Source organism: Dermacentor silvarum, chromosome 3 (assembly GCF_013339745.2).
Source record: "Dermacentor silvarum isolate Dsil-2018 chromosome 3, BIME_Dsil_1.4, whole genome shotgun sequence".
Lineage (NCBI taxonomy): Eukaryota > Metazoa > Arthropoda > Arachnida > Ixodida > Ixodidae > Dermacentor > Dermacentor silvarum.
Window position 1 is genome coordinate 151,088,457 of NC_051156.1, and position 18,990 is coordinate 151,107,446.

Genomic DNA, 18,990 nt, shown 5'->3' on the forward strand with positions numbered 1-18,990 from the left:
CCGGAGTGATGGAAACGGGAGCCCTGAGAGATCCAGTCATCTAGGAGAAGGAAAACAGAAGCGCCAAAGAAACAAGCACGAGAGGAGTACACCGGACTGACGCTTACTTCCAACTGAGGTTTACTGAAGAAACGTGATATGTGTAAGTACAGCACGAGACCAGCATGGTATTTGACTGTTTTATCATGAATGTGATACCCCAAGCTGGTCTCGTATGTGGATATAAATATGACGTTTCTGCAAGAAACCTCAGTTGGAAATTATCGGCAGTCCTGTGCACTCGTCTCGTCCTTGTTTCTTTCGCGCTTCTGTTTTCCTCAGTTACGAATCAACGCGCGCGAGAAAGTGTGTGTGTGTGTGTGTGTGTGGTGTGTGTGTGTGTGTGTGTGTGTGTGTGTGTGTGTGTGTGTTGTGTGTGTGTGTGGTGTGTGTGTGTGTGTGTGTGTGTGTGTGTGTGTGGTGTGTGTGTGTGTGTGTGTGTGTGTGTGTGTGTGTGTGTGTGTGTGCGCGTGTGTGTGTGTGTGTGTGTGCGTGCGTGCGAGCGTGCGCACGCGTGTTTGGTTCTTGTTTCTTTTTTGTTATCTCCGCTCATTAATGGACGAGCCCGATGATAACGTAGGTGGCGCACAGCTTGAGCCACTGACGAAGTGTGAAAAGGAGTCACATTAGAGTAGAATCGTTACATTACCCCGGCTCTTTCCTTACATCACCGCAACTGAAATGGATCCTGGTGGTGGGAGTCCAAAAAGGGACTACGGTCCGAAGCACATAGGTATTTTAGTATCTATACTTTTTTTCTCTTTTTTCCCTCTTCTCTGTAAAACAGCCACAAAAAAAGAAAGAAAATAAAACGGCTTCAACTTTCTAGTGAAGCGGCAGGGAGACAAGGATAAAGAGATTTCGCACTAAAGTTATTGGGGTATAGTTTGTACTGATCCATTGGTTCCGAGTTGGAGCCCAAATCTAGGCAGACGCTACTGCCCCGTCCGTTTATTACGCCTCTGTTTTTCCGCTGGAATACGTGAAAACGCGGCGATGACTATACCGGCGGCCACGATGCTGGTAATCGCTCTCGGACAACGTGCTCTTGCTCATTGAGCACGATGAGCTTTGTGTGTACAATCGCGCACTTCTTCCGCAGGAAACAGAGACGGAAGCGTGGTTCTCACGAGCCGGTGCGCGTAGTGGATTGGGAGCGCTGCCGCGGCCGGCACCCGCTCTGCCCGGACAAGTGCCTCGACATCTACGACCCGGTGTGCGGCAAGGACGGACGCTTCTACCCGAACCTCTGCATCATGCAGCGCAGGAACTGCGGGTACGTGACCACGTGTTACGTAGGAAATTCCTATCGTTTCCTTTGTTCTCAGAGCACAAAATTGTGTCATTCAGGCCAAAGCACTGCTCACTCCCGCTCAAGGAAGGAAAGAGGGGAGAAGGAAAGACAGGGAGGTTAACCTGTTTAGCATAACTGGTTTGCTACCCTACACATGGGAGCCGGATGGGGGAGAATGAAAGATGGGGAGGAGAGAGAGAGCACATAGCACAGCACACACGCACCGTCCAAAGCATCATTGCTTTGGCGGGCTGACGAAATCTGTTTGTATATTTTGTGTTCTAATAAGAAAGAAAGAAAGAAAGAAAGAAAGAAAGAAAGAAAGAAAGAAAGAAAGAAAGAAAGAAAGAAAGGAAATCGACCTTCTGCGCAAACATACGTAAGGACTGATAGATCAACGTGGTTTGAACATCCCAAAGAAGGGGATAGCACTTGAGTTGTCAGGGACGTTGCAATGTTACGTAAAAAAAAAAAGAAACTGTAAATCTTCCTCCACTGACATTGTGCAGCAGTTAGCATAGGAGCACACGCACAGATATCAAGGGGAATTATCGCGCTATCAACAGGCAGCATATCTGGGGAAACGTGATTGGAAACTGTAAATTCAAGCACTAACGGATTGCTTACGTATACAGCGTCTGCCTGTTTTACCGCAGTGTATTTCTCGTACTTACTGAGGCTACTTTATTATGTTATGGTCTCAAGGGAACACTTTCACGATGCTGCAAGAAGAAGGAAATAGTTGTCTATAGCGTTGTCACTTTACCTCGGTCGCAATAGTGACCAAGGGATAAAGCGGGAAGTGAATTGACCAGCTCGAGTGTGAGTGAGCGCACAATGATTTAAACGGATTTTCCTGCTTCGTTGGCCGCTTAGAAATGAAAGGTGACGAGGAGAGCTATACGAGAACGATTCGCTCGTCATTGTGGTTGTGCCGTTGCCACAATTAAATGAACTCAAGATGTGCGGGTCACTTCGAAGTATAGATTCACACCGCTGTTCTTTCATTATCTTTATTTTGCAGGAAGGTTATTGGTACCCAGACGTTGGCCGTTTGCATAGCGAGCGCCAGAGGTGAGTCATTGCATCTCGCTAGTTTCTGTCGATTTCACAAATCAGGAAGGCTATCAAAAAAAAAATGTTGTTGCATCATGCATCATATTTGGGGATGGCATCCCAAAGCGAACTTGATGAACACCGAATACAGAGGACAAGGCAGCGCGGGTGCTACTGCCTCCGTGCTGTCCCATGGCTCCTTATTATTTCTACGTTTCAATTTAAAAAAAGAAACGGCTAATTTCCCCTGCACTTTCCTTTATTGTCAGTTAGCTTCATGGGTCTGGGGCTAATAAATAGTCGATCACATCCGTTCCATTTATCCTTTTATCTTCTGTATGTCTAACTTGCGCGCTACGAGTTGTCTAATTTACGCTATCGAGGGCTTTGAATGCGTTAGTTTCGCCGCGTGCTAGGTTGGACCGAAATAGCAACGCAGCGCTGTCTTTCTGTGACTTGTAAATTTACCTGCGTCCTGTAATGCAAGGAGAATTCTGGTAAGGTGCATCATGCACCATGTATCTAGTAAAAAACAGTGATTCCATTTTTTCGTTGCGATAAACAGCGTTCCGAACTCAGTTAAGGCTTTGGTCTAGTTCCAGGTTCTACTCCAGTTCCCGTAGCATGTACTCCGACGGAAGCGGAACGCAAAAAAACTCACACGTGCTAAAATTTTCGTGTACCTTCAACAACCACAGACGGTCAATATTAATCCAGATATAGCTAAAATTGTCCTCGGGGCGCTTTATTTGTGACCGTATGCGGGGTGTTTCTACGAACAATGTCAAAAATTTTTAAAGGTTGCCTGTGACAGATAGCACAATTCTAGTTCATGAGCTGGTCTACTCGAAGAGGCATACATTACTTGCACAAATAAATTGAAATCCATAATCGAATAATTAACAAACGTTCACTAATTAAGTTTTTAACTAATTACCTTATGGTCCATATTGAAATTTACAAGTTCTAGCCGTGAACTTCGCTAGGCGGATACACTTGTAATGATTTCTCAGGATGACACAAGTTTCGCGATATTAATTCCCGAACTTTGCGGAGAAATGCATTGGCGTTCCAGTTACTTTCTTAACAAAACGTACCGTTTTATGCATTGAAACAAAAAAGTGCCCGATAGCACAAAAGCATTGCGATAGCGTCGTTGTGCTTATACCGTTCTCACGCTCAACTCTCGTGGTATCTCGCCGTGCGCAAGAGGCCCGCAAGCTGCATTCGTGCCCGCAGGACTGCTCGGAGCTGTACGAACCCGTGTGCGGCTCCAACGGCGAGGTCTACCTGAACGAGTGCTTCTTCAAGAAGGAGACCTGCGGGTGAGTCTGTACAAGCGTCTTTGTACCCTCGCACACGACATCCTTTATATAGGGGGGTACACACGGATGGCCCATTGCTTCCGTCATCTGGTAATGGAGAGCTTTTAGTGCGTCGTGTTCGCGCTACTGTTGCCTTCACAGATTCCACATGTGCGCTGTTTATGTGGAGTGCGCGTTACCGGAGGACGAGGCGCCACCATCTATATACCTTCGTTGGCAGAACGTATATAACTGCGATGCATAATAACTGGTGTTCAGGACGCGTAACAGGCGTTTCTGCGCAACTGCTTTTCATCTGGCTCTTCATTCGGATCGCGGACTTTGAATGTATACGGTGTACATCATACACCTACCCACAAACTCGAGCTCAGTGTCCGACGCGCTGCCTTCTCACTGTTGTTCCCATCACTCTCTCCACTTCTCCCTGCTGTCGTAGCAAATCCTTCTCATTATTTTTCTTACCGATGTCCCCTGTCCTCTGCTGTTACGTGTCCTATCAAGACTCAGCCACAAATTATATAGAAAATTTAAAACTCTATTAGCAAGTTGAACGATCGCAGCGCGCTACGGTGAAATAATATGCTGGGACACAAAGAAAAGACGAAGACGGCACTGGAGCAGCGCGATATTTGCAACTTTATTTCCTTTTCCATAAACTGCCTCTTCAATCAGGGGAATGGTAGAAGTTTGGTTATTAAAGAGAGAAACGATGGACGGGGGAGAGTGAGAAAGCTACTAATGAAGAAATAAGTTAGCTTTTTTTTGCTTTAGTAACTTTTTGTTTTCTTTTATTGGTACGCGCACAAATTGTTATCACCGGAAACGCATACATGCAATGGGACCATTTCCCTAAACGCCTAGCGCTAGTGTGCGTGTGTGTGCGCGCGCACGCGCTCGCGTTGACAACTTAAGTATCACTCACTCACTTCCTCGCCACTCAGCTGCTCTACATGACCTAACAGTGCTGAGGGAGGAGAATGCCCCCCCCCCCCCCCCCCCAAAGAAAAAAAGTGAACAGTCCACCTAGGGGACTGTTCATCTGTCGCTTGTCACTGATTGGCTGCAGCTGCACGAGCGAGGAGACTGGCTGGGGGCACCTGTCTCTTCCTCACTCGTGCAGCTCCAGCCAATCTGCAGCGACTCAAATGGACAGTCCAGGAGGTGGACTCTTATCCGCCCCCAGAGACACCGGCAACAGTCACCACCGCCGCGCGCGTTCGGTGCGAACGCGGGCAAAACGCCGACGGCGTCGACAACAGTTCTGGGCGTTGCTGGTGTTGCTGCATGTCCAAGTTTATACAGCTGGGAGCTAGAGAGCTTACTCCGTATAGCTCTCTACTAATTTGCTATCGCAGTTGATGCTTCGCCTTTTGGGTGAAACTGCGACATTTTTTTATAAATAGTAGTAATGGCTTATTGAGGAAAATAGCGCTTATTTCTGCTGCCCTATATAAATACTCATTTGGTGCCACAGCTAAACGTCGCCTCCCCTGTGAAAGCACGCGTCCCTCGCACGCTTTCACTCGCACATACGGCGCGCGGCGATGATTTCATCGCCGTTGGACTTCATACGGAACCTCACGGCGACGGCGACGCCGACGGAAGAAATCTGCTTGGAGTGTCCATATAATTGCTATCGCAATAAAATGGTGCAAGGTACGATCTGAGACCTACGGTCTTAAGCCATGAGAAGTATGATGACGAAACACCGTAGGTCTTAGGATCGTATTTTGCACCGTGTTAAAAAATTAAAACCAATTCATTCGCACATATGATGGTTATCTGCCTGTACTTAAGTGGCTGATGAAGCTACACACAAATCTTAGTTGAAGATAATAAAGAGACGAACAAATTTAATATATCTCAGTATTGATGACAAATATTCTTCACTTCATCATATAGGGATCAATTCTGTTAAAATCAAGAAAAATTCTGTCTTTCAGCGCAAACAGAAAAAGTTTTCGGAGTTATATTAATGCGAAAGCATTATATGTCCAAAGAGGCAGAAAAGGCGGCGTTGTCCGCAACGAGTGGTAACATAAATCCTTCTGCTTTCCGCTACGTCACGTTATCGATAGTAAATATCGGTAGTTTAAGCAGACTATATACATGTATATCAAAGACATTGGACCGCCCCCCCCCCCCCCCCCCCCCCCTCGCGTGCGCGTGTGCTTGTGCAGAACTTAGTAAAGTAAGCTCAGTAAATAGGGTAAGTACGACAGGTACAGTGGGCGTTTGGAGCGACGGTCTGTCAACGCACCACTGAATGAACCAGTCTTCAAAAACGCATCATTGAGACGACCCGTGCGATCGGAGAAGACATCATTAATTGTTAATTTCCGTTAAGCGTAGATGGCGTCGTCCTTGTCGGGGCGAAGTGAGTTTCACAAGTCAAGGACGGCTATACGCGTGAAAATGCACGTGTGACCAGGCTATACCTACTCCCGTAGCAATAGCTTGTTCGCTGCGTCTTTGCGCTAGAAAACTTAAATACGCGCAAAAACGCGTAAGACTTTTTTTTTTTTTTCGAAGCTTTCGTCCCCCTGCTCCCTCCTACGACAGGGTTGAATTTCCTGCGGCAAGTACGTGGGCCGCTGTGTCTTCCGCTGTGTGCTAGCGTGCAGCCGTCATTTGCCTTTACGTCAACAGATTCAGAATTGTACAGAATATTTCACCGCACAGCATAGATATGGTATGTGTACGCATTTGAAGTAGTGCGTGCAACTCATTTCTGCTTCACTTACGCCAGTGCAAACAGGAAGCGACCTTGTACCTCACAGAATCTCGACTGATTAGTGTATACTAGTGATGCAGGAATGAACTCCGGTCTTGTTCAGTGCATAGTGCACATAATGAATTTCTCAGGACGCGTGAACGCCGACGAGAACTGTTAGCGCCTGCAACAAGAGTTTACTTACAACTACCACCCTTCCGTAATTTGCTGGTTTAGGATTCAACAACACAACAATAATTACCAGCCTTCCGTAGGGGCGCAGTCGCAAACAAGAGACGTTTCTCGCGCAGACAGCCTACGTTCACACTTGGGAAGCGGCAAGCGGGCGGAAAGGCCAAAGCGGTCGGAAAAGCTAAAGCGGCCGGAAAATTTTTCCGCGCCTGTCCAAGTTGTTCACATTTGCTTTGCTGCCGCCGCGGCCGCCGCTGCCGTTTTCGTCCAGATCCATCTAGTCTGCGTCCGTTTGTCGGCGGGGTGGTGCTCATTATCGCATTATTTCGAGCGGTATGTTCATTCATTGACCCACGTACCGTCATCAAAAGTGATCATTTTACGCAACTTCGCGTGTCATATGTGACCTTTGGTAAATTCTTCGTTGGCGTTCCGTAATTCTCCTCACACGGGCGCGGTAGCGCTGGGTCACAGGTTGGTGCCTAGGCGTGACAATATTTCTTTAATAGCTTTTATTTACAAGTTGTAATATCATTTCATCATTTCGTATTGTCGGCGCCTCCAGGACCCCGAAGGGGCCACGGGAACACCACAGCTAAAACCCGGGCTGGCCCTTGTGTTGGGGATCGCCAAAGCCTGCGCGTCCTACGTGAGACCTACGCTCCCACTCTATCGTCGCGACGAGAAAAGCACCCCGCGACTTCTGCAACATACCGTACACGTGCGAGGAGAATTATGGAGCGCCAACGAGGAATCTGCCTAACTATTGTCTGCTGTGGAAGTGGAAGAAGAAATGGCTTTTATACTTCTACCTACTTGTTTTCTAGAAATGGAAAATAAATAAACGGAAGACGCGGACACCTCGAAAACGGCGGTGGTGGGTTCTCCTGGCTTTGCAAAAGCGCGAGAAGTTGTGTCACGCCAAGGCTTCGTTGCCGCACCTGCGGTCGCGCGACGTTGAATACTATCGCGAGTATTGCTGACAGTTCGTTTTAGTGCCACTCTTGTCGTAGAGCAAGGGCTGGTTCTTGATTGCGTCGATCAGCATTATAGCCTACACTTTTGGTGCCATGTTCAATTTTACGACCGGTTGTTTACATGCTAGTGTAGCTTCCAGTGAAGCAGAACGACTTTCCGCCGCGTTTCCGCTTCGCCATGGCGAAAAAATCGGCCCGAGACCGATTTGGCTCGCAGCCTGTTTTTCTGCCTGTTTTGCCGCCTAGGCGGGCGGATTTTTGTAAGATTTTGCCGCTTCCAACAGCTTCGAGACCAAGTGTGAACGTAGCTGCGCGAGCGCGGCCTAACCGGCACCTGAAGGGCAGCGGCGGAAATGTACCTATGCCGGAGATTTCGACCACCTGGGGTCTTTAACGTGCACCTATCTAAGTAAACGGGCCTCGAGCGTTTTCGCCATCATCTAAAATGCGGCTGCCGCATTTGTTGCTTCATTTGTTGTGCATTTCTTGCTTCAGAATGCGGCCGCCACATTCTCGCCCAAAACTTCACAGAGTGTTAAAGCCTTGACAAACAACGTGACAGTTTTTTCCATATGCAGACATGATTCGCTGTAAATTACCAACCCAAACGGAAGCGCCCAGGAATGAAATTGTGATGGTAGCACCGGTTTCATGAATTATGCCAGCGCGAAGCGACAAGAACAAAGGGTGGGTAAGTGGGGGGGGGGGGCGGAAAAATTTCGGGGGGGGGGGTTGAACCCCCCAACCCCCCCCCCCCCTGGCTACGCCCCTGTCGGAGGGCCGGCGTGGTTGGGCATGATTTTCGCCACCACCCGCCGACATCGCACGCCGACGCCCGATTTTCTGCGACATAGGGCCCTTAACGCTATCGCGTTAACATGAATGTATTTATAAAAAGTTCATTTCAACAAAAGACGATACGAACACTGAGTCAGAATGACGGCACAATTCGACTAGGACGATAATATATACAAAGTACGGCACACTGTATAGACGGCACGCTTTTGTAGAAATGTCCGAGTCCACACTCACTAACATATAACCAACCACATACGGACCCACGGAAACGCACAGGGTTATTTACAATGATAATGCAACAGAGACACTTTACATATATTTGTAGTGATGCTCTGAGATCAAAGGTGCACCACGATGCCAACTGTTGATGAAGAACCGTCGCAACGCAGCCGCAGAAACACAGACTGCTAACATACGGTATCTTGAAAAGCCCCCATACTTGGTCTGGCTAGTCCGCAAACTTTGTTTTCATATCAAATTTGCATTATAAACAACATAACGTAAACATTTACAGAAATATATTTTTTTAAAGATTCCTTCATATCCTTTAACATAACAGCTCCACAAACAAGGCAAATATGCCTGAAACTATATGTTTCGACGCAAAACGTGTATCATTATGGTTGCTTCCTAAAACCGCATGTCAAGAAAAATTGTCGCAGTTTCACCCGAAAGGCAAAGCATTAATTGCGATATCAAATTAGTAGAGAGCTGTACGGAGTAAGGATAGTAGTTTTATCAGCTGTATAAACTTGGACATGCAGCAGCACCAGCAACGCGCAGAACTGTTGTCGACGCCGTCGACGTTTTGCCCGCGTTCGCACCGAACGCGCACGGCGTTGGTGACTGTTGCCGGTGCCTCTGGGGGCGGCTCAGAAGTTTTCGACGAGATCAGAACGGGACACTCGTCGAGCAGCGTTGGAAGTACTTACCACCTTCTCGCCTCGCAACGTTTTTATATAATTACGCATTTGCTGCCGCAGCTAGACGTAGCCTCCCCTCCCTCCTTCCTGTCCCCCCACGGCCTCTCGCGCGACGGAAGAAGTCGCGTTTGCTCTCTATATATGGTGATTGTACAGGAGACGGCGACGCCGACGGCAGAAATCCGCTTTGTGTCCATATAATTGCTATCGCAGTAAAAATGACGACCAATTACTACTACTATTTTAAACCTCGAAAAATTCGTGTTCATCTGAGGGGGAAAAATGTCGCAGTTTCACCTGAAAGGCGAAGCATCAATTGCGATAGCAAATTTGTAGAGAGCTATACGGAGTAATGATATTAGCTTTATCAGCTGTATGAACTTGGACATGCAGCAGCACCGGCAACACGCAGAACTGTTGTCGACGCCGTCGGCGTTTTGCCCGCGTTCGCTCAAAATGCGTGCGGCGTTGGTGACTGTTGCCGGAGCCTCTGATATAAATAGGCACTTGGTGCCGCAGCTAAACGTCGCCTCCCTCCCCTCCCCCACGGCCTCTCGCGCGTCGGAAGAAGGTACGTTTACTCTACATATATGGTGATTGTAGAGGAGGAAAGAGACGCCTACTTCTGCAGCCCTTAAGAAGGGAGCACAGCGCAGAACGCGCGTTTGTTCTCCGCCGTGCGTTCACTCCCCGTGAAAGCGCGCGTCCCTCGCGCCCTTTCACTCGCACATACAGCGTTCGGCGCGCGGCGACAATTTCATCTCCATTGACGTCATACGGAACCTCACGGTGACGGCGACGGCGACGCCGACGGCAGAAATCTGCTTTTGAGTGTCCATATAATTGCTATCGCAATAAAAAGACAACGGCTGTGCTCGCAGGAGCAAGGACCCCGTGCAGATGGTGCCCCTGAACCGGTGCCTGGAGCCCCCCAAGTGCCCCAAGCGCTGCCTCCCCATACTGGACCCCGTGTGCGGGTCGGACGGACAGCGCTACCTCAACCATTGCCGCATGCAGCAGAGAAACTGCGGGTGGGTGCGCACGAAGTTTCAGTCTATCGCCTTGTCCATCGTGGGCGCCCCAGCTGGTATTATAGACTTTTCAGTCAAATTAAGCTAGCGAGTATTTTAAGTGTACACGTGTGAACTTTATACATTTTACGAGATTGTGAATATGATCTTGCATTATATAAGCGAATATTCTGATACATGGATCTTTTCGCACAAGAAATTTCACGATTAAAATGTGGCTGCATCGTTCTTTATTTATTTTTTTCCCCTTTTGTGCCTTGAAGCAGCTAACCTTTTGCAATGAGTCGGCGAGTGGGGGAAACGTGCTATATATGTACCGTCCTCTTGTTTCTATCCTTATGTATTCACCCTGGGTGGACGATGCACAATTTGTATTCTTTTTTTCATTAGGGTAGACGATGTTGGAGTGGCCACACCTGCCATTCTTGTTTAATCATTTCTCAACTTTCACGTCTTTTTTTTTTTTCTCTCTCTCTCTTTTCAGCCGGAATGTCGTCGTCATGCCAAAAAGCTTCTGCTCGTGACCACCTCCGTGTTTGTCTTGTTTTCTTTTTGTTTGGTTACCATTTTACTAGATTCAATAAACTTTTTTTCCCAAAAGATTAGCTGTTTTCTTTTTTTCTTTTCTTTTCTGCCGTCCCCCTGAAATGTGCGCGTAAATAAGCGAGCTTGCATTTGGCCAATTGATGCCCATAACAACAAACAAACGAGGTCACAGTAATATCCGCATACTTAAAGAGCAAAACGACAACTAAATATGTTGCAGAACATCCTCGCCCAATAACCATGCGTGTCCAAATAATCCCGATCTTCCCAGACTACCGCAGGATCGGTGTATGTGAAGGTATTCAGCCAATGGTGTTACAGAGGTATAATTCCAGGGATATGGGTCTCAATCATCATCAGTGTGGTATAGCTTTAAATCTATTACTAAATGTCTCATAATAATTAGTGAAAGCGTAGCAATTCATAATTTTTCGAATTTTCTTGGAAAAGGTGAGTATAAAATTTCGATTGTATCCCCGGAATAAAGACGAGCGTTGGTCAAGGAGCAGCCAGCTTGTGATTTCGTACTCGGCCTTGAAAACTGAACACGCTAGAGGCGACGTACCTTCCATCAGACTTTCTTTTTTTTTTTTTCGAGCAAATAGCTTACAAAAAATTACAGCCTTTCGTAAAGCGAGAAAAGAAAAAGTGCACATTTTCACGAAAGGAAGTGTCATATATAAATGCGAACTAAAAGAGGAAATAATGCAAACTCAAAACCAAGCAAAAAATTTGCAGACTTCGGCCGTGTCGATGAACTACTACGACAGCAACAGGCATTCCCAATCCCCATAAGTACTTTCCATTTATTTATTTATTTATTTATTTATTTATTTATTTATTTATTTATTTATTTATTTATTTATTTATTTATTTATTTATTTATTTATTTATTTATTTTGGGATGGAGAAAGCGTTGTCCTCGTCTACTACAAATTTGCCTTGCAACCTTCAAAATACAGACGCCATGCACCACTGTGTGGCGTGCAAGAAGTACCTTGCGCAGTTAACCAAGCGCGAATCTTTTTTTTTTTTTTTTAAAGGGCAAACATGTTCTCTGGGATTTACGTGCCAAAATCACTATCTGATTATTAGGCACGCTGAATATTGTGTGCAAAATAATTTATTTTGAAGTTTATTTACAGTCTGATAAAATTTTACAGATATTTATCTTAATTAAACCCATAGCTGTAAAGGTTAGTGCGGATTCAAGGTTATAAACAAAAGAATACAAGTACACAATGCGCAATAATTTCATGTCTCCACAAAAAAAATAAAGAACAACAAAAGAATGTTAAAATGGCAAACACTCGTTAATGCGCACGTGATATCGTTTCACAAATGCGACTACACTTGATAATTTAACAGAAACGTTCTTAAAACAACGAATAAAATTATTTTTAGCTTTTAGATGAGTTTAGTAGTACTCGATTCCAGAGAAGATATCCAGCAAATTATAACAATCTTATTCAGTATGTATTTGCGGCACAAGGCAAATTCAAACACATGTTGCCTGCAGTTCTCGTGCTACGCGCTGGCAGCTTAAGTATACCGATGGGTAGTGGTTCATTACACGTCATTATAATTTTTGCTGCTCAGCTGTTCGTATATAGTTAGCCCTACATTTCAAAAATCCTATATGGCCTCATCCGTATTCCCAGATCATTCCATGGGTCGTGTATACGCTTATACTCACACATTAATTCATACGATGTTTTATGGTAAGTAGTACATACTGATGCCGCGCGACTGTAATAGCGTGGCACCTTTTTTTTTTTTTTTTTTTTTTTTTTGCACAGGCTTCCATTCAGGCTTGAAAAAAAAAACTGTTATGTGCAGCATGTATTGAGCAATAGAAAGCGGGCTAGGGAATTTTCCAGGATAGTCTACAATTTTCTCATGTACACTTTTGCTCTGAATATATTTGAGAAGTTGGTTAATTAATGATAATTAATTATGTAATTAGGCGAAATAGAAAAAATTGCACGATTGCTCGAAGCGACGGCAAGCAACATTACCTTGGTTCTGTCCAGCTACTTGGCATTTGCATATTTTTTTAAATTTTGGCATAAGTTACGTGGGACACGCAGTATATATACACCATACCATAACACATCGTATGGATTTATGTGGAAACAAGTTTACATCTACAAGAGCTATACATAATGATCTGGAAATACGGACGTATGTGGGCTTATATGATTTTTTTAAAGATATGGCTAGCTATATAGAGACCGCTAAGCCGCACAAGTTATGAAGTACAAGGAATACAGCACAGACGTATCTTTTCACAACCTGGTGTGCACCGTCTGGTGCAATGGTCTAATAACGCCAAATGTGTACAGTGCTGATGAAGCGCCGAAGCTTTGGGGACGTTCATTGTGCATGATGTCCATCCGTTGTTGCCGCGACTTTGGTGCGGTTTTCAGTTTATCGATGGCACCGAGCGGGCAGCCTTTCATTTTATTCTTATAGCTAGGAGAGACAGAGAGAGAGAGAGAGGGGGGGGGGGGGAGTTAACCAGAAGCAAATCTCCGGCTCATGCACGTGGGTTGGGGAGAAGCGGTTTATAAAGAAAGGAGGATGATAAAGAGAAAAAAACAAGAAGTACTCCAAGCGTTCGCGCCGTCCGATAGATCGCAAGAAGCACGACAATGCGTTAACAGTCTTCTGATAGGATATGCAGGCACGTCTACGTTGGAGGATTCTCTCTTCCTACAGAAGTCGGTCGTCGAACTTGTTGAGCTCATCAGTAAGCGAGTAAACTGCGCTCTGAAAAAAAAATTATTGTAATTTCATACCATATGGCCTAGGGTGTCTGGGACATCACAGTATACGTGCCGAAGTATGAATGCTGGATAGGCGAGATTCGGTGCAATAGAATACCGTGGACGTAGCTGTTGGTTTGCAGGTTAACCTTAGGATTCCTGCCTCTTCCTTTGTTAGGCTGGGGTGAGGTTGTGGGTAAGTTCTTTTGTCTAGTCTGTAGTGTACGTTGCAGACTATCGCTGTACTTTTTCGGGACTTCATCCGTTCTCCGTTGGCGCGTCCTGTGAGAAAGCCCGGTGAACGTGAGCTTGAGCGGAAGCGTCGGCTGCCTCATTCCCCAGTAGGGACTCGTGACCTGGAGTCCAAACGATGTATGTTTCTGGTAGGTTCTTAGGTGTGTCGGAAAACATGGCACCATAGACAATCACGCACTAACTTCTGAAAAGCAGTGGGGGGGGCCAAGCGATCAGACCCGGACCCGAAGAGACAGCGCAGCCTCATTGAACGGGCACGGGAGATGGCCACAGCCCGCGGATACCTGGAATAAGGAGGCCGACCACCTAGGGCGCTGACTGCGCTTGCTCAGAATAAAAGTTTGTTCTCTCTCTCTCTCTCTTGTAATTTAATTGCACTATCCGTAATGTAATGCGTTGCTTTCAGCGTACGGAAAGTTGGAACTTAGGTCAGTACAGTTTTTGGCAAGAAATACAGAGACTGGCATTTTGAAGTTCCATGCTCGTACGACGTGTAGCGGTTACGCGTAACCACAAAGCCATTTGCCTAAACATCGGTGGTGAAACTCCATGTGCTTTGCATCGGCTCTTCCCGAGGCCGCGGCGGAAACATTTCGATGGGGGCGAAATTCAAAAGCGCCCGTCTACCGTTTATTGGGTGCACATTAGAGGGCCCCTGGAAGGATTTTTTGTCATACGCCTAGACACAGAGGGTATCTCTCAAGGAATGCTTTCTCACAAGCATTTCGTGTCAGCGCGCTATAGTAACGCAGGTACGAGTGGTTAAACCAGGGGCCGGAAACTCCCTGTACCTCTCATGGGACGCTCGGTCCCATGCCGATACGCGGCGGCAGCGCCGCTTCCATGACGTCAACAATGCCTCCATGACGTCACTGATGAGGTCAGAAAGTAGAGGGAGAGGGCGGGCAGCCGGAAGCAGGAGGGTTGCCGCTGAAGCCCTCCTTTCCCACTTCGCATGCAAGCGGACTGTGTTCGTGTTCTCTTGCAGGTCCGCTGGCCGTGCGGCGACATTGGCCAAATCGCGGAGCAGAACCCGCTGAAGTGTGTCGTGTATTAGAAAGCGTTTTCTTCCTACCAGGGCCGCGATTTTGTAGCGATGACTTATGACTTATCCACCGCTCACGGCCGGCTGATCCCGTTGTTAACGCGAGCGGACTGTCGCTCTGACCACTGACAAAGCGCGATAAGCGCGAAAGGCATTATTACCGAAAAGGCATCGCTACAAAATACCGGCCCAGGCTTACCTTGCAAGCTGCTATTCATTTTCTAAACTACTGGGACATTACTCGTAGGCACCAGTGTCAAGCAATTATAATGAATAATATTTATATAGCGAACCGTTACTAATTACCAATATTCGCGATTAATATATTACATTTCGTCATTTCGTGAAAGTAGTCGCTTTGTAATCCCTAACTTGCGGTTACGTTTAGGGTCACACTTCAAATAGTCCACAGATATAGTGGGAGGTAGCATAAAGAAAATAACTTCCTGGCACCATCAATCGTTAATTTTGTTCGTGTGTTGTGAAGTGGATCAACTAAAACTAGCCGATTTCTCGGCCAGCCAAAACTCAACACAGGTAAAAGTTGAACGCTTTTGTTTTTATTCACACATTCGGTACTGGAAAAAGACTGACCTCCACGCAGTGCGAAAGTGACAATCTACAGAAGCAATTTTCATTCACAACGTAAATTTGTACATAATGAGTGAAAATAGATTCCAGAAGATCCAAACCAATGCGAAAATTATTAACCACCACGTCTTTCTTTCTTTTCTTTTCTTTTTTTTTTTTACCTTGGCTGTGCATGTCGACAAAGAGTGAACAAAATGTATAGCCCAAAAACACGCACTCAAGCCCTTCATTACAAGTATTTCATCGGCAACAGATGGACTGCCGTCATGCCGAATGAGTCGAGCCACACTGCCCTTATGTAGGCTTGCACAGAACTGGTTTACTCATACAAAATGAATACCTGCTCGGAGAATAGAGTGAAATACTTGTGCTTACCTGTGGTCATTAGGAAACCTGAAAAACTTCGCAGAACTGGAAGTCCCGGTGTTCGAACACCACAGAGCCGCGCAACACATGCGATGCCCCGATTTAGCCATCTTCGTCTAATGCTTGGTTGACCTGGTTTCCTGTGTCTTCCGTTCGTTGCACCCCTGGTCAAGCTTCTCTGTCTTATCTTTTCCATCTTCACACTTGGGACGACAACCGAAGCAGACGACCAAGCGCGATCTGACTTGTGATATTGCCGAGCGAGTGGCAAGGGTGAGCGGAGGCAAGCTCGACGGACGCACGATGGCGACCACTTTCCGCGCTTCGCCCGATTTAAAATTCACAAAAAGAGAAATAAGAAAAAAATAACTTAGGATGTCTGGCAAGCGCTAGGAGCGCGCATGTTCCTTGAAACCGAAACTAGCTTTACTTTCCGGCGGCTGGTTAAACACTACCCTCCTCTCAAGCCGCGGCGTTCCTCCGAACTATTACACCGTGCGGCCATCGCTATGTCCAACACCACCAAGTGGTGTTGCGGGTATTGTTATGTCGCGCCTCCTACAAGCGGTGACGCAAGGGTTAAATATTTAGGATTGATTTGAACCGAACGTGTTCTCGCCGGTCTCTTTCCTACGCAATTTCTATACGTGGCGGCATTGTACGCACAATGTTCGCTGTTCTTCTGAAGCGAAAAGAGATTGTCCGCGCTGCGAGTGATGGTCGCATTGCTGCGAGCGTTTGTGCAATGTATAAACTACAAAGTCACTGTTTCCAGTATTATTTCGGTTTGATAATCGCCTGATAACATGAAAATATCTAGCACGTATACGTGTTTGCGATTGTCCCTATATTACGCTCGTAAGATTTTTTTTTTTTTTTTTTTTTTGCACCTTTCAGCGGAAAAAGAGAGCGTCGCCGCTAACTAGTGAAGATGGTGAAATGGGCTATAACGCTTTCGCTACTCTATAATGCAAAACATAAAAAATAGAAATTATGGAGAAAAAAATGTACATCCATCGGGAATCGAACCCACACTTTCTGCATGGGAAGCGGAGTACCACGCGGTACCACCAGAAGTATACCGCTACACCAGTAGCGTACCCAGGATCTCTGCCAGTTTGAAATTACTGCTATTTAGATGGTATTGGCAATTTTTTCACGGGAAATTGTCAAAAAAATGCGCTTTTTGTGGGTGTGCAGACGATTGCGCGTCTTACATCTTAGTTGCAGTACTCAAATGCGCAAGGAAAGAAAAAGGGTTAAAGAAAAGAGGGGGGTTAAGCCGGGGGGGGGGGGTACAAACCCCGAACAGGTGGAAGTTAGTTCTCGGTTACTTCAAGGATCCGAGTCAACCAACTACTATACACAGGTCATGCATCAATTTAACTTTGGGTAAAAATATTTTCAAAGTAAGAGCGGGAAACATCACACAAAAAAACGACAACAAAGAAGTTATATCGGGAAGCGTTGCGCATACACACGGACAAACACAGGAAAAAAAAAAGGAAATGTAAACGGATAGAGCGCAAACTATCAACTGGTTTTATTTGTGTAGAGGCTGCTTTATATAGGCAGCTTTAACACGTGCCACAAAAAAGGAAGGGGGAAATTAGGGGGGGGGGGGGGGGGGTCGCCAATTAGGCCCACCTCAAATCAACAGAAGCTGCGCACAAAATTGTTTTCCGCGTGATATCCTCTATCCGTTTACGTTTCCTTTTTTTCCTGTATTTGTCCGTGTGTGTGCGCAACGCTTCCCGATACAGCTATGCACCAACTCGCCCAGCAAGAAGTTCTTCTACAGAAGTTATAGCAGTCATTTCAGCGTAATAATTAGTGAAACAAAGGCTTTGTAAACTGCATTGAAACGTGTGTCTGTGTCATACATCGCTTTGAACCGCAATGTGGGTAATGGGCGCACATCATGGGATCGGTGGTTGACAAGTTTCCCTACATTAGGTGCAACATATCTACAGCTTCGCTGACCACGACCACCTTCGCAGGAGTGGATTGGCGGTGATCGTTTGTTGCAGTAAAGAAAAGTGACCCAGGTTGTGTCTTTTTGCCTCTTTTTGGCCATGAAATGAGTTGAGCTTGAGTTTTCAGGGCTCCTGCGTCCATATTCCCTATTCCGGTTATGCAGAAGTCAAAGGTAATGTTCAATAGCCTGGCAAGGGAACAAGAATTCGTGGTCGGCAGTCAGCGTCTAGAGTCTGTGCTGGAGTACGTTTATCTAGGTCAGTTACTCGTGCACAGGTTACCCTGATCACGAGAACGAAATTTACAGAAGAACAAAAATGTGGAGGAGTGCATACGCCAGGCATTACCAAATCCTCACTGAGAGCTCACCATTGTGGTTGAAAAGATGATTATCTTTTCAACCACCTTGGTGATTATTGCATTTTACCGGTGCTCACACATGGGGCAGAAACTTGGAGGTTAACAAAGAAGCTTGACAGGAAGTTACGGAACGCGCAAAGAGCGATGGAATGAAAAATGTTGGGCGTAACCTTAAGAGACAGGAAGAGAGCGGTGTGGATCAGGGAGCAAAGAGTGATAGCCGATATTAACTGTGCAGGTCATGTAATGCGTAGGGCAGATAACCGGTGGGTCGCTAGAATTACAAAATTGGTGCCAAGTGAAGGGAAGGAAGGGAAGTGCAGTTTATTACAGCAGAAAATTAGGCATGGTGATCAAATTAGGAAATTTGCAGGAGCAAGCTGGAATCAGCAAACGCAATTAATTGACTGGGGTAATTAGAGATCGCTGGGAGATGCCTTCGTCCTGCAGCGGTCATAAAGATAGGCCGATTATGATGTAGGTGAATAAATTACACGCTTTACGCGGAGCACTTAGATGTGTCACTTAATGAACAGAATGACTCCACCCTAACTACTCGGTACGTTTGTACAAAATCGTGAAAATCGTTTCAGGGTTCCTTCAATGAACCCCAGGTGGTCAAAATTAATCCAGACGACGCACCTCATAATCAGATCCTGGTTATAACTCGTTAAGTTTTTTTTTTTTTTTTTTTTTTTTTTTTTTTTTTTTTTTTTTTTTCATTGTTCAAACCC

The 18,990-nt window shown here is 46.0% G+C and overlaps 1 protein-coding gene across 1 annotated transcript in view; it reads left to right on the forward strand.

Annotated features, from left to right (window-relative positions):
* Window positions 1–10,950, forward strand: part of LOC119445924 (uncharacterized) — a 35,931-nt gene extending 24,981 nt beyond the window's left edge. Inside the window, exons 4-8 of the mRNA XM_037710226.2 lie at window positions 1,142–1,315; window positions 2,358–2,407; window positions 3,600–3,714; window positions 10,199–10,348; window positions 10,833–10,950. Of these exons, the coding sequence (XP_037566154.1) occupies window positions 1,142–1,315; window positions 2,358–2,407; window positions 3,600–3,714; window positions 10,199–10,348; window positions 10,833–10,872 (529 nt within the window). The 3' untranslated portion in view covers window positions 10,873–10,950. The remainder of the gene's footprint in view (window positions 1–1,141; window positions 1,316–2,357; window positions 2,408–3,599; window positions 3,715–10,198; window positions 10,349–10,832) is intronic.
* Window positions 10,951–18,990: the final 8,040 nt, after the last annotated feature.